This window comes from Chironomus tepperi, unplaced genomic scaffold (genome assembly GCF_022539635.2).
Source record: "Chironomus tepperi strain 1889 unplaced genomic scaffold, CSIRO-AGI_Ctep_v1 contig_9, whole genome shotgun sequence".
NCBI classification, from domain to species: Eukaryota; Metazoa; Arthropoda; class Insecta; order Diptera; family Chironomidae; genus Chironomus; species Chironomus tepperi.
Window position 1 is genome coordinate 1620331 of NW_027226131.1, and position 15185 is coordinate 1635515.

The 15185-nt window shown below is 31.2% G+C and overlaps 2 protein-coding genes across 2 annotated transcripts; one reads left to right on the forward strand and one right to left on the reverse strand.

Annotated features, from left to right (window-relative positions):
• Nucleotides 1-14: 14 nt before the first annotated feature.
• LOC139085732 (protein zer-1 homolog) lies at nt 15-14469 on the reverse strand. The gene is made up of 7 exons (XM_070633869.1): nt 13634-14469; nt 5247-5909; nt 3667-4198; nt 3438-3596; nt 3217-3378; nt 2757-3152; nt 15-2505 (listed from the first exon to the last, which is right to left on the reverse strand). Exons 1-7 carry the CDS (start codon nt 13816-13818, stop codon nt 2344-2346), a joined length of 2259 nt encoding a protein of 752 aa, XP_070489970.1. The 5' UTR covers nt 13819-14469; the 3' UTR covers nt 15-2343.
• LOC139086143 (uncharacterized) lies at nt 6121-7591 on the forward strand. The gene is made up of 2 exons (XM_070634479.1): nt 6121-6188; nt 6333-7591. The coding sequence occupies exons 1-2, from the start codon at nt 6150-6152 to the stop codon at nt 7482-7484; spliced, it is 1191 nt and encodes a 396-aa protein (XP_070490580.1). The 5' UTR covers nt 6121-6149; the 3' UTR covers nt 7485-7591.
• Nucleotides 14470-15185: the final 716 nt, after the last annotated feature.

Here is a 15185-nt window from a genome sequence, read left to right on the forward strand (position 1 = left end):
CTCATTTTTTCATTTTCACAAAAAGAACAAAACTCATTTATTTGTTTTAAATTTTTTTTTTCATTAATTAACTTTAAATGTCACTAAAATTAAATATATACTCTAATATTTATACGCTTGAATTGGTTCAAAAAAGACAAAATAGGAAGGAAAAAAGCGACAAGAAATTTAAATATAAATTACAAATTATTACAAAACGTATAGATAAATAGGTGCGGTTAAGGATCAACTGCATGAGAAATACTGAATTAAAGTTCAAAATCATTGAATTATGTAGGGATGCCAAATTCAATTCCTGAAGTGAACCCCAATTTCCTAAATAGATTTGGAACTTAATTAATCCAGAAAAGAAACGAGTGATGCAGGAATGGGACAGGATTCTTCCAATGAAAGCTTAAATCTGACTCCCGTCACTTCAAAAATAATCGGTTTTTTTTTTTCAAAAAATTTAAAACTGAAATTTCTTCGCTTAATTCAAAAATATTTTGACCGTTAAAATTCAAAAAGTTAAAAACCGTTAAGTTGGAAATTGAAAATGCATTAAACCACACTTTAATGTGCTACATTTTGATGAGAATTGGTATTTGGGTCGTAAAATTACTATTGCTCTTAGGTAAGTGATTTTCTAAGTGAAATTTAACATTTATCGGAAGCATCCGGTCTTATACCACATTTCTGCTGAATTTGATTTTAATTCTAGATTAATTAAGTCCCGATATTTTTTGCGATCTGATGTACGTTTCAGGAATAAAGTTTGACACCCCTAGAATCAAGCTTTAAATTTTATAAAAATTCGAGTCAAAAATTCAATGCATGTATGTATATGTGCAGAGGCATTAAAATTTTGCAGCATTAAAATCACGATTTTATATAAGCTTAAGTTCAATGCTACATATGCGTTCAAATAACATGATAATGAACTTTAATTCAGTTTTTTCGTGACCAAATATCAGGTTTATTACTAGGTTTGCTATTATCATTATTTCAGTTATTCTTGCACAAAAACTATAATTTTAAAAAATTTAGAATGAGAAGAATCGTTAATTTAATATGCTTTAATTAATTGTAACAATAATTATTTAATTTTTTTTTTTTTTATAAATATTTAAGAGGATATTGCAGTTTTATTTTCTTATTCAGAAAGAAAAATGAATTTTTTGACTATTTAGCGGCTTTTCAGGATTTAAATTTTGAATTGAGAACCTTTCAATTGTTTTTGTCGTTTCAAAACTCTACAAATGTAATTTTACAATAAAACAATACAAATGTTTTCCGAGATGACATAACATTTGAATTTGCCCGTTAATTTTTAATTTGTAGGGTTTTCAAACATTTTAAAAACATTTGTAAGGTTTTGAATATACTTTAAAAGTTTCAATGTCTATTATTCAAAACTTGCAATACAATTTTTACTTTGCTGTGTTACTATTTCTTATTTATGAGCAAAAATTAGCATTTTATTCGTCCATCCATCAAGTACTATTTACAAATAGAGAAAATTTATTAGGAGATGAAAATTTACATAATTTCTAAGCCCTACAAAAACATTTCTTTTTTTTACTCCAAAACAAACAAGAACTTTCATTAAATGTAGATAAAAAAAATTAACTTTTCAAGCAACTCGTTTGCAAAAATTTCCAAAAATTTTTTTTATGTTTTCGTATCGACTTTAATAGGTCCAGTTCCAATTAATTATTTTTTTACAATGTTCTATATATAATTAAAAAGTCAAGGTTGTGACAACTCTTTACAATTATTATTATCAATCCCTAATAAACAGACAAAAAAAGATAAAAATTTTCTTTGCTTTGGTAATCTACTGCTGCTGCTGCTGCTGCTTACAATTTTTTTCATTTTTCTTGTGTTTTTGTGTGTTTGTGAATTTTATTTTTAAGAGAAGAAGTTATAGAACAGTAAAAGTGTTTCCTAACTACATTCTAGATTTTCTATCTCCTCTAATTTCCTTTAATCCTTCCATTTTGAAGCATTGTCAAAAAATTATTATTGTTATTTACATCCTTTATTTTAAAATGCTAAAAATCATGTAATGTGTGTGTGTGTTGTAATCAACATTTTACTCAATTTAATGTTTCCTTTCTTCATCAACAAAAAATCTGATCTTTTTTTTTTGATGAAATCTTCACAAAAAAAATCATAAATTAAACAAATTAATATCCTTGAGAGACAAAAAGAATAATAAAACACTAATTTCTCAACAACAAAAAGACTAACATAACTAGAACGATTAATAATTCTATTTGACCTTAAATGATGGTAGCTGTTTTGAACTTATTATCTCAATTTTTTTTATCGAGGCGCCACCATCATTTCGTACAACTAATATTATTCCTCCATGTATTTCTGATTATTCTGATCGATGTTAGTCAGAACTATTTGTGCTAATTCTTTGAGTTTCTCACAGGTTTCCATGTGATCCATTAAATCCATTAACAATTTCACGCCATGTTCTTGCTCTACTAATTTACAGTATTTTTCGGGATAGACCTAATTTTTTAAATGAGAGGAAATAGGAAATGATTAGTTTTTGTGTCATCTATTTTTATGTCGGAACTGATAATTTTCAAAATCATTGACTTTAAGTTCAGATTAATTTTGTATTTTGCTGATTTTTAAGGAACAAATAAAATTCAAATTTTAACAGTTTATTAAAATTTGAATATTGTTTTTAAATTAGCAGCTTTTTTGATACAAAATAATCAGTTCCTCTACAAACATGACATAAAACATCAACTTACCTTCGTTAAATTAGCTAAAGCCCAAACAGCCCAAATTTGACATGCCGGTGTCTCATAACATTTAATTAAACTCAATATTGGCTCGAAGCTCCTATAATTAATGTTCCTTTCTGTCTCTAAATTCCATCTATCAATAGCTGAATACATTCGATTTAGTACATCCTCACGTGATGGTGTCTGAATAGTCCACACGTCTGGACCATCTGATGCAATATGAGCCAATACGCCTGCAGCATTATAACTGACTTCAATTCCATCACTATTTGAAAATAACAGTTCCGAAAAGACAGCAATATACTCAGATGTCATAAGACGATGTCTTAAGGATTTCACTTCTGCGACATTTCCTAATAATCCCATCATGTTCCTTAGCAATTCATCTTTGTCTGGGAAACACTATTTTATTGGACAAGAAAGCATTAAGTTAAGAACATATAAATGACTAAAATGCACAACTTACTCTTAAACATCCTAAGAAATATTCCATGCCTTTTCCTTCTAAAAATCTTTCACAATTTATAGCTGTTTCATCAGTCACATTCCACATTGTTGACCAAGCGACTTCCATCACATCATCAAATACCTTTCGGTTTAGGCGATCATTAATAAGATTCAACATTGTCTACAGGATATAAAGGAAGCAATAAGTTATTGATACAAGATATAAATAAATAAATTTACCGAAATTGCTCCAAGATTGCCTAAAAATAGTTTCTGATTTCCATCGACTTGACATGCTAGAGAATTTAATAAATAAATAGCAATACGCTGTACGAAGCTCTGCTCTGTGCCACTAACACCATGCAATAAAATTCTCACAAGACGTTCATATTCAAATAGCTGAAAAGTAAGAGATGTGACATGTTAATTAAATCTGCAAATAGGAATGAATTATAAATGAAGGACTTACAACATCCGATGGTATTGAGAATTGACATAATGTTAAGCATCCATTTCTCATCATCGTATCATCCGAAAGATGAGCTGACATTCCATTTAATAAAGTACGAATTATATGATTCTTTAGTATAGATCCGAATTTGACTTTTTCTTTGCATTTTACTATGTAAAATAATGTTGCACTTCCCGAAATTTGAATATGTTTAACGCTTATGTGCTTATCCATTGCAATCAGTACAGCACGCAATGCCCGATCAATTTGCGTGCAATTTTCAAATCTCAATAAATGATACAAGTCATTAAGCACTTTGGTGAGCATTTCATTACGATCTTGATACATAATGGCAGATAATAGAATTTGATCCTCGTTCGCATCGCCAGCAATTGTTAGTGCCGGTATGTCATGACGACGACATGCCGAATTTGTTGTATCATATAAACCTAAGAATTTTAATGGGCGTTCAACGCGACTTGCTAATCCTGGAATATCCGAGCTGTGACCGCCACATGTAGCTTCCTGCTGTGCTACTCCTGTACCAGCCCTGAAAAATTATAAAAATTAGTTAAAATTGAACTCAAAATTGGCTTTTGATTGATTTTATTTATTAAAGTCTATGCTTGCAATCAAGTCACGTCATTCATGACGAGAATTTTAAACAAAGTTCAATCGTTCATGTCATTAATAAGCGATAATATTGACTTTTGCACACCTCTAACTGATTGATAAAAGCTTATGAAAATGTCAGAAATAAATCAACAATGAATGAAGTCAGCACATGAAAACTGCTGTTGCTGTCTAAAATGTGTATTTGTTGCCAAACAAAACGACAAGATTCTATAACATGTTGATGATTTCAATGAAGTAGTCGTTCATGAATGACGTAGGAGCACTAGTCTAGCATCCATTATCATAGTATTAGAGGCTCTGAATCATCTTACTACCTTAGATTTGCATGAGATCTTGATGATAACTATTCTTACCCCGAGAAGCACAATTATGCTTTCCCGAAAACCCGGTTCCTGAAGATTTCCGGGATTTTCCGGTCCCGGTCGCGGTATCGAGAAAGCATACGACAACGTAATGGTGCCCTAGCGAACAAGTAGTGCCGTTCGGATACAATCGAATGTTATCATTAAGTAATATGCGACTTTTGCCGAAATTAACAATTCAAAGCAACAGAAGTGAATGCATAAAAACTCCATAATAGAATGCATAAAAGTGTTTATGAGTAGCATGAATAATTGGAGAAAACATAATAAATTTTGTACGCATGTAGGATTGAAATATTGTTTATTATAGCTCAAATAAAGCATCACGAAAGTGATTTTGCAAATCTACAGCAACTGTTAATGACGAAATTATGAATTCGTGTCTAAGACGTAATAGACGTTTCGTGGACCGACATGATTTGAAGCTTTTGACTGCTTTTAATAAGGTGTCTTTCAATTATGATCATGATAATCATGAGAATTAAATTATCTTGGTATAGTTTGGATGCTACGAGTAATGCTTTAGACCACAGTTACTTTTAGGGCAAGGGATTACTCTCAAGCATTAAAACTACAATAAATAACCCAAATAATACTTACAGATTAGTTCCAGATATATCTAAATGTTCTAATGATGGTAGACTTTCGACAATATACTCCAATGTCTTATTGGGTGATGAATAGGAAGGCATCATGGACTTTGATAATGAAATATCTAACATTCGTAGATTTTTCAATTTACATATTGTTGGCATTTCACGTTCCAATGGCCATACATTAAATAATATCAATGTTTGCAATTGTGGAAGATGAATGAGACTTTCAAGTGAAAAGTCAGCAAAGAGACATGCTGTAAGATCAAGATATGATAACTCGTGTAAATGACTAAACGATACAGATGATTGAAGTGCAACACCATTAAGCACAAGACGCTTTAATTTTGGTAGGGCTAATTGAAAATCTAATGGTGTCTTTTCATTCGGCTCATGATTCTTCAGTACGTCCACCAGCTTTCCCAACTCTAAATTCTTTAATTCACTTCCATTTGCAACTAAATGCTGCCATGTTGCATGCGTTAACTTCTCACAATACCATAATGATAATGATATTAGCTTATGATTCAAAAGATGTCGCATACCATCGTCTGATATTGAGCCATTGCGTAGTGAGACGAACTTTAGTGGCGTTCTATTTGTATCTTTGAAAATGTTAATAAAACTGTCATTTATGTCCAACGAGCAACTTTGATAGAATTGTAAAAATCTGAAATTATAAAAATAAACATTTTTGCACTATTATTATCTTTTACATTCAGGCACAGGCTATAATTTTTTGGGACTTGTTGATGTTTTGATAAATTAATTATTGATATTTATTTGTGTGACTTCCGGAAAATTCCAAACTAATTTTTTTGGCACCAAAGTGTTGTGCTATATAAGCAGGAATCAAATTTCTAATATTCATCAGTTTAATACTTCAATTGTTCAATAAAATCAAGAATAAATGTTCAAAATAACTTTAGTGATATTGGCTGTGGCATTAGTAAGTATCTCTACTCAAATCATTAAAATATCTGGAAGTTCCAATTCTTTGAAATTCCAAGCTCAACTCACAAATACGCTCTTTACGAGTGGACGAAAATACAAGAATTGTCAAATAACAAGAACTTACTTCATTACTATTAAGGTTTGCTACGTCAATGGTCAAAATAATTATGGACAAAGAGGCAGAAGAACTACAACGAAGCGTTCTCCTTACAATCCTTATGGAAATAACCAAGGCTACAATCAAAATAGCCAAGGACAAAACTCCGGTTATGGACAACAAGGATTGTTTGGGAATAGCGGTCAGCAAAGCTATGGTCAACAAGGGTATGGACAGCAAGGATATGGACAGCAAGCGTATGGGCAACAAGGATTATTTGGAAATAGCGGTCAGCAAAGCTATGGACAACAAGGTTATGGACAACAAGGATATGGACAGCAAGGATTATTTGGAAATAGCGGTCAACAAAGCTATGGACAGCAACAAGGATATGGTCAGCAACAAGGCTATGGACAGCAACAAGGATATGGTCAACAGCAAGGATTATTTGGGTATAGTAGTAATGCTGTTGGCAATCAGCAACAACAAGGATATGGTCAATCTCAAGATTATGACTACGGCCAAGGAAATCAAGGATTATTTGGTAACAATGGGCAACAAGGGAACGGATTTAATAATCAAGGTTATCAGCAGCAAGGATATGGCCAAAGTTATGGTCAATCTCAGGGATATGGAAATAATCAGCAAAATTATGGCCAACAAGGAGGTTATGGACAACAAGGAGATTATGGACAACTAGGAGGTTATGGACAACAAGGAGGCTATGGTCAACAAGGAGGCTATGGTCAACAACAAGGATATGGATATGGGTATAGCCCACAACAAGGATATGGACAATCAGGATCAAATAATGGATATAATCAACAACCATATAACGGACAACAGAATCAACAGATGAATGGACAGCAGTCCAATAACCAACAAGCTCCAAATAGCAAAAATGGTCAAAAGCAAAGTCCTCCTCAAAATAATAATGGCCAGCAAGTTCCAAACCAAAATGGCCCTCCACCACCAAACTCACAAAATCAAGGACAACAAGGTAATCAAAATATGCAAAATAGTCAAATGGGACAATCGAATCAAAATAATCCAGCAAATGGTCAACAAGGACCTCCTCAAGGGCCTCCCCAAGGCCCACCTCCTCAAGGTTCACCTCAAGGTCCACCTCCTCAACAAAGTCAACCATCAAGTGATCAGACTGGAATGAATCCAGCTCCTGTTCCTGGCAATTAGATCACACATTCTAAATATGATTCCAGATATTGACAATAGACATAGAGCAATCCATAGAACTCAATAGTTATGAAAAATCAGGAATAAATTATTTAAGAAGCTCAAAATTTTTGGTCATTGTAAGCAGAATGTGTGTTATTGATTGCCTTTAACAGACAATGCAGACAAAGGATGCTCAATTCTGAGAGCATCCTCATGAGCAACCTCCTTGTCTGTTCGAGTACATAGCATGAACATATGCATGACGTCATCACTGAACGATCATACACAATAAAAAATAACTGTCCTGGATACATTCCTAAATACAAACTTTATAGCCCTATAAATTTTCTTCCGACATACTTTTTCTATGCCTTAACACTTAATATTTTATTTATACTCAAAAAAGACTTTCCACAAAATTAAGCATTGCCAAAATTACAAATCAATAACTTTCATACAATTATGCTTGCAATCGACTGAATAAACTAACTTTTTCTACCCTACAACAAGCACAACCATCAAAAAATAGTTTTACTTCTCACGAGAAATTAAAATTAATAAAAAAAAGCAGCAGTTACAGTTACTGAGGAGTTTTATGTTAATGCTATAAAAACCTTGAATGCATTATGATGATGTAAGTTCTTTTCATTTTCATTGTTTTTATTCAGCTATGTATTTTTTTTTTTCATAAAAGTGACATTGTATCTCTTTTCTATGCTGTGCTGTCTATTTTATTTTCGGGTTTCACTTTCATTCAACTTTTTTTGAGTTTTTTAAAACTATTGCAGATGTCATCGCATTTTCTCTTTGTAGTTTCTGAAGCGCATTTGTTTAGTCTAGTGTAGGAATTATGTACGGCATGTGTGTTATGGTTGGTATGGAAATTAGATTTGTGTGATTAAAATGTCAGTTTTTGGGGGTTTTATGGCATAAATTATTGAACAAATAACAAAGTTATAAATTTTTTTAGTGTGGAATTTCCCAGTTATTGAGTTTGGTATGACAGGTATCAAATTGAATGGAATTTAACTGTCTTACTTGACACTGTCATTAATATTTCAGAATTTTCGAAACTTCAATAATACTCTCTCTACCGTGAATTAACGGCTCTTGTCTCTTTTCAAAATCACTTATGACTCGTTCAAACATTTTATGTTGTCTAAATTCTTAGTTCTCGTGCTACATTTTTGAAGCAAAAGCATCTAAATTTCCAAAATTTGTTGATGGGATTCGAAAATTCGGGAGTTCAAATTCAACGACAACTTTCTTAGTCCGCACCTTGCAATGTGAGTTATCAAGGCACTTTTGTATCTTCCATTTTCTTCCTTTTTAGCGCATTTTTGAAATTTATTTCAAAAAGGTAGCTTAATAAGACACTTTGTTCGGTCGGTCGGTCGGTCGGCTGGAACGCGAGATCTCGAAAACTAGACATCGTAGAGAGCTCGGAATGGTTTTAAAAGATCAGTTCCATAAAGTTATTGGCGCCCCGGGCATTTAAAAGTTTCAAATCAAAGCATAAATACTATAATTAACAGTTTTTAATTTTCATATACAACAACAACAAAAACAACAACACGTTTTTTCATTGTTTTACAGTGTTCTTCAATGTTTTTCGATGTTTTTACAGTGTTTACTGAACAATGTTTGAATTTTTTTGACCGTTATGAGGTTTGAATTATGAAAATCCGTTAAATGATGAAGTTCTTAAATTTTTGGAAGTTATATACGGATCTTGTTTTTTAGGTCTGGATGTGATCTGGATCTTACTGGATCTTGTGTTTCATGTCTGCAAGCAACCTGGATCTTACTGGATCTTATGATTTAGGTCTGGAAGTGACCTGGATCTTACTGGATCTTATGCTTTAGGTCTGGAAGTGACCAGGATCTTACTGGATGTTACTGGATCTTATGTTTTAGGTTTGGAAGTGGCCTGGATCTTACTGGATCTTTGTTTTTAGATCTGGAAGTGACCTGGATCCTACTGGATCTTGTTTTTGAGGATCTGAGAGTTATATGGATCCTACTGGATCTTGTTCTATAGACAGGGAACTGACTTAAAAATCAATTACTGATCGCTGGGACAAAAATGCGCTGAAGTAACTCGATAAGAACGAGTACTTTTGTAATTTTTTAAATCCTTTTTAGAGATATATATTGTAGTTACATTTGATGATTAGGGATATACACAAGGGTTTTAAAAATTGTTTCAGGAAGTGTTAAAATTTTTTTGGGACAAATAAAGATTTGAAGCTCGCAAATGCCTTACTATGATAATATAAAACGACTATGATACTGTAAGAAAATTCGACTCATGTCGATTCGACGCTCTACAAAATTCAAGTCGTCTTCTAGCTCTACTATAAAACAACATGGACTTTAATTTGAAGTCGACATAGTGTCTATTAAAATAAGTTAATTAAAGCATAACTAAGCGTTTTTAGGATTCAAAAAGGTAAAAATATAGTCCATTCTCATCGAGAAGGTAACCGATCAGACTTTATTGTGTATTCTTGCATTTATTTCAAGTTGATAAAAAACTCGAAAATTAAGATGATCTTGATTTTTATGAAAAAGAATTAGAAATGTCTTTACGTCAATGCATTCATTAACAGTCTGGACATTCCAAGCGGAAGACGTTTTATGATCTCTTTACGTATTTTTCCGTCATATGACGGTCATTTGATCTTCATGACGTCATGATGAATGCATTGCAAACGTCATCGTCTCAATCTGCTCGGAATGGCTACGTTGACATTTCACTATTTCTAGGAAAGTGTTTGTAAATTCATTATTTCGTTCCATTTTTGCATCAATTTTATACGCAAGATGTAGCAAAATTCAAAAGTATCTTACGCAAATAATAGTAATACATGAAAAGCCTCTTAAATTGAAGAGTTTGGTTTTGCAATTTATTTCCATAATTTTTAAAAGTTAATAATCTATTTCCTTTCAAATCAAATCCAAATTTCATTAATTTTTGAAACTAAAAAGTTATTTCATGAATTTACATTAAATAACAAAGTGATTTCGTAAGATTAATTTAGTGATTAATTGCAGGTGATTCACCGTTATTGAAGAAGAAAATTGCAATTTAATAAGCCAATATGTGTTATTGCTCAATATTAAGATTCGAAAATTATTTGGTTTGACATTTTCGTCGAAATTGTATTATTCATTATAAGGACATCGACCCACGAAAGCTTTAAGTTCAATGTTATTAGTCGATTCTTTAATTAATACGAATTTTAATTCCATACACATGATTTATTCAATTTAAAGTTTAGCATGTTAACCTAAGATCTCATGGGATTACTGAGTGAGCAACGATGCAAAAGTGCTGGGAATTTGAAACTGCTAGAAGTTATCTGGCAGCTTCTAACGAACTCTAAATGCTCTAAATGCTGCAATGGGCCCTCTTTCGCCTTCACCAAGGAAGTAAGTTAGTAAAGCTTAGCATGATTAAAACAATTTAAATTTCTTTATTAGAACTGAAATTCAGACATTCTGAATCTAGTTCTAGAACATTCTTCTTATCTAACGATCAAAATGCGCACAAAAAATGCTTAAAATTTAAGGAAATGGAATAAAAGCGGAAAGCTGAGAAATGTTTGTGCAAACAATCGAAAAGATAGATTGTAGCATAAAGTCATAAACAAATTCAATTTTAAATAAAATAATTTGCATGTTCCAAAGACTTTTCATGACCTCGACAAGAATTCGGCCTTTAAAATTCTTTTGTTTTAATTATAAACTTTTCTGACGCATTTTTCTTATTTAAGGTATCATTCGGAAATTACGTCATGTAAAAAATTGTGTTTTTGACTCTCCGCCCTCTTTCCATGGTTACGCTTTGTAGCACTTTCATAAAATTGGATCTCATAACAGAATTGTAAAAACTTTCATATCCCCCTTTATGCGTTACGTTATTTCTAAACGTTCCCTAAGAGAGTGAAAGCTAGATGACATTTGATAAAAATAATAAAGAGTGAACCGTTGTCTTAAATTTGGACACACACGACAATCATCAGAAAACATTCAAGTTTCATTATTTGGAGCAGAGTTGACACAACTGTAAGAATCAGGACTCCACTGAAGGCGTCTTCACATTGGAGTCACGCTAACTCTGTTATGCAGTTCTTCGATAATTTTCACGAAATTTGTACCAGTTCACCACATTAAGTGTTAAATCTAAAGATCAAAGCAAAGCTTGAAGCCGAGTCGACTCTTATCGACTTTCCCATACAAAATCTGATTCGACTTTGAGCTCTGGATTTAGACATATACATATGTAAATCACATGATTATGAGCATTAAAAATTGATAAAAGTATAATGATCCTGTCCGATTTCTTAGAAACAATCTAATACTCAAGCTTGTTTATAAATAAATAAGGAACTGATCACATTCATGAATTACAACCCCAATAAAATAACTAAACACATATTTCAAGTTCAATGAAGCTCATCAATGCCAAAGTAATACTAGTTCAATAAAATGAGGGTATGTATGTTGAATGAATTAATGAAACAAAACAGACAAAATGACATCATTATCTGTGCAGCAACATTACAACAATAAAAAGTAATCAAATATCTCATTTTGATTTCAATTTTGAAGTCATAAATAACAAATATATATGCAAATATAGGAGATCGACTACTTATGTCTATTTATATTCATTCTTAGACAATTAAACTGAATTGATCATCATCGGCGAGTGAGAGTGAGTGAGTGAGAAGGAAGTAAATAAAGACAAAAGAACCAAAATGAAACAAAAATAAAGAAATTACAAAATAATATTATTAATTCTATTATTAGGCGTATGCCATTCACCAAAAAAATATAAACGTTGATATTTTTAGTTAGTCGTTGGATAATTTCAAGCTTAAGTAATTGATCAATTCATAACATTAAAAAAATGCACAAGAAATGCGGGAAATGTTGATTTATATAAAAAATACAACAAAATATCTCAAATAATTTCAAAAAGGCGAAACGATCAGACATAATGGAATTAAGTATTGACAACGAGCACTCAATTAAGTATGTACTTTTAACGAACTTTTACTATTGGGAATGCAGCTTTTGTCAGTCTGTCGGAAGTATGAATTGGTGTGTTGTGTTATGTCTACCGGATCAGAATAGAACTTTCCAGAATGCTTTTTTTAAGTTCAAAAGTTCGTTAATTTTTCAACATTTAAATTTTTTACACTGTTCAAATCTAATTTAAATATTTTTTGACCGTTAAATTTTCACAATTCAAATTCGAATTTCTGAAGTTCGTTATATTTTACAATTTAATATTTAATGCGTTATAGTCAGCAATTTCAACACTTATTTTATTTTAATGCACAAAGAACACTTTTTCAGTATTGAACATAGGAAACGAGACAATAAAAATTATTGTCTATGTAGTTCCATATTAAGCTATATTTTCTATTTAAAATCAGCACTAATCATTACGAAATGCGTCAATGTTAAGGTGAAACAATCATGATGATGCATTAAAAGCAACTTTTTTTTCTGAAGGGCTCGACATTGCTTTTACGCTTAAAGCAGTCAGTAGAGCAGTAGCACATACATAATGATCTGATTATGAATGTTAGTTATTTTTTTTGTTGCACTTCACTGAATCAGGAAAACCTGTTTTTTGCTATATCTTCTAGCATTTAACTAACATTATTCTTATCTCAATTTCATAATTTGTATATTGATCTGATTGACGACATGTTGAGGGGAAAACACGTCCTATTGACTATTTTGAAATTCTGATAAAGCTACAGTTTATGAATTATGAATGTAGTGAAAGAATTTCATGATGCACATGTGATTTTTTTTTCATCGATGTGGGCAAGAAAAAAAATGTAAAAAAGGCAGATAGACAGAAAATTACGTCATGAAACCACATACATCGTATCTGCATACACACAAAAAAATCAAAACAATATACATAAATAAATAAGAAATACGAAAAATTGGTCAATGGTTTTCCTTCTCTTATCTTCTCAGTTACGTTAAGAACGAAACGAAAAAAAAAAATCATTAATGTCAGTATGTGTATGAGATGGGGTCTCGAAAATGTCACATAATTTAAATAAAATGTAAATATCAATAATAATCTGTTCAGGAAAAGAATAATGGAGTAAGAGGATTGATGTGTAACTTACCTATCACAAATTTCATTCGGTATAATCACATCATCTTTTAATTCCCATGTGTTAGTTTCTGTATTAAGTTGACTAATCAAGCTTAGATTGTTGGCCAAAAATTTGAAGACTGTCTCGAGTAATGATGGCTTATCGCCATCAAGGAACAATTGTTCTTTGAGACGGGTACGATGATTACGACTCATATTTGATATAATTTTCTAGTAGCAATATTGCTCAATTCTTTTTCTTCTTTTAAATATGTCGATTCAACTCTCCCTTTTTTACTTGCTTGTTGTTGTTTATTGCGTTTCAAAAAATTCACTTCTATTCACTTTTCACTTTACTTTTGAACAAAATTCTTTCAATGTTGACAATTTTTGTTAATTAAATATTTTACTTGATTCTGTTTGCTTTAGAAATGTCAATTTTATGAGAATAAGTCACAGATTCTTTAATGAAATCACCTAATTTTTTTTCCAGCAAATCAGCTGTTTTTTTCTTTGTTGTTGTGTTTTTCTGGATCTTTTTTGCTGGATGTTTTTACTTTAATCCACTTTTGTCCACCGTAATTTTTACTATTCTACTGATAAAAATCTATTCAAAACAGCCCAATTTGTATAATTTTCAGCTCTTTTATAATCAGGAAAATTCCTTATTAATAATATTTCAAAATTAAAAATTTTTACTTGAAAAACTTCAAAATTTTGATTTCACAATATCCATTAATTTTGCTTGCTTTCAAACATCAATTATGCATCCATTTAACACTTTATCTTGTAGTATTTGCGAAATTATACGACACTTTTAAGATAAATTCACTATTACGATAGATTTTAATGATAAATTAAAGTTATTAAAAAAAATCTCTGACCATATAAATTCTGAGATGACTTAATATATTTTTAATGGCTTCAAAATTTATTTGATCGTTATTTTGACCAAAAATTTATATCACCTCAGAAGAAAAATATTTTTACACATCAAAATTCGAAATTTTTAACCAGTTGTTCTGGAATTTAATTTTAAATCATTTTTCCTCGTCCAGTTCTTAATATTGTTTACTAAGATTTATGTAAAATAAACCTTATAATATTCATGATTGATACTTTAAGTTATTGCCCGATTACTTTAACTTTTTTGAAATTTATAACAGTCAGAAAATATTCAAATTTTATGTTAAATTTACACATACCTACATAAATAAATTTTACAGGCACACATACATGTAAACAAAAAACGATTAACGAATGCAAGCTATATTAAAACATTAGGTATTTATCAGATAAATAGTCTTTAAGACGTGTCAAGACAACACATCAGGATCCAGTTCAACGATCAAAACAGTCACTAAAAGAAATTGAACGTACCAAGTCAAAAATTTTAACAATCAGCATTTTGAGACGAATTGACACAAATTGAGAGTAGTATCATCGGATCAGATCGAATAACCCGAACAATTGGATAATAAGCTTAACAGCGAGTCTGCGAAAATTTCGTACCATGCAGACCTGCTCAATTCCTTAATACACACTTGATTAATTCTATTGACCATAAGATACTTACTCGAAAT

What these genes read in the sequence shown, in the direction of transcription:
- LOC139086143 (XM_070634479.1), top strand. Translation starts at nt 6,150, where the DNA reads ATGTTCAAAATAACTTTAGTGATATTGGCTGTGGCATTA. An exon ending in TGATATTGGCTGTGGCATTA is followed by an intron (nt 6,189 to 6,332) that starts GTAAGTATCTCT and finishes ATTACTATTAAG; the next exon opens with GTTTGCTACGTCAATGGTCA.
- LOC139085732 (XM_070633869.1), bottom strand. Translation starts at nt 13,818, where the DNA reads ATGAGTCGTAATCATCGTACCCGTCTCAAAGAACAATTGTTCCTTGAT. An exon ending in TCTCAATACCATCGGATGTT is followed by an intron (nt 3,597 to 3,666) that starts GTAAGTCCTTCA and finishes CTTACTTTTCAG; the next exon opens with CTATTTGAATATGAACGTCT. An exon ending in CTTTAGCTAATTTAACGAAG is followed by an intron (nt 2,506 to 2,756) that starts GTAAGTTGATGT and finishes TTAAAAAATTAG; the next exon opens with GTCTATCCCGAAAAATACTG.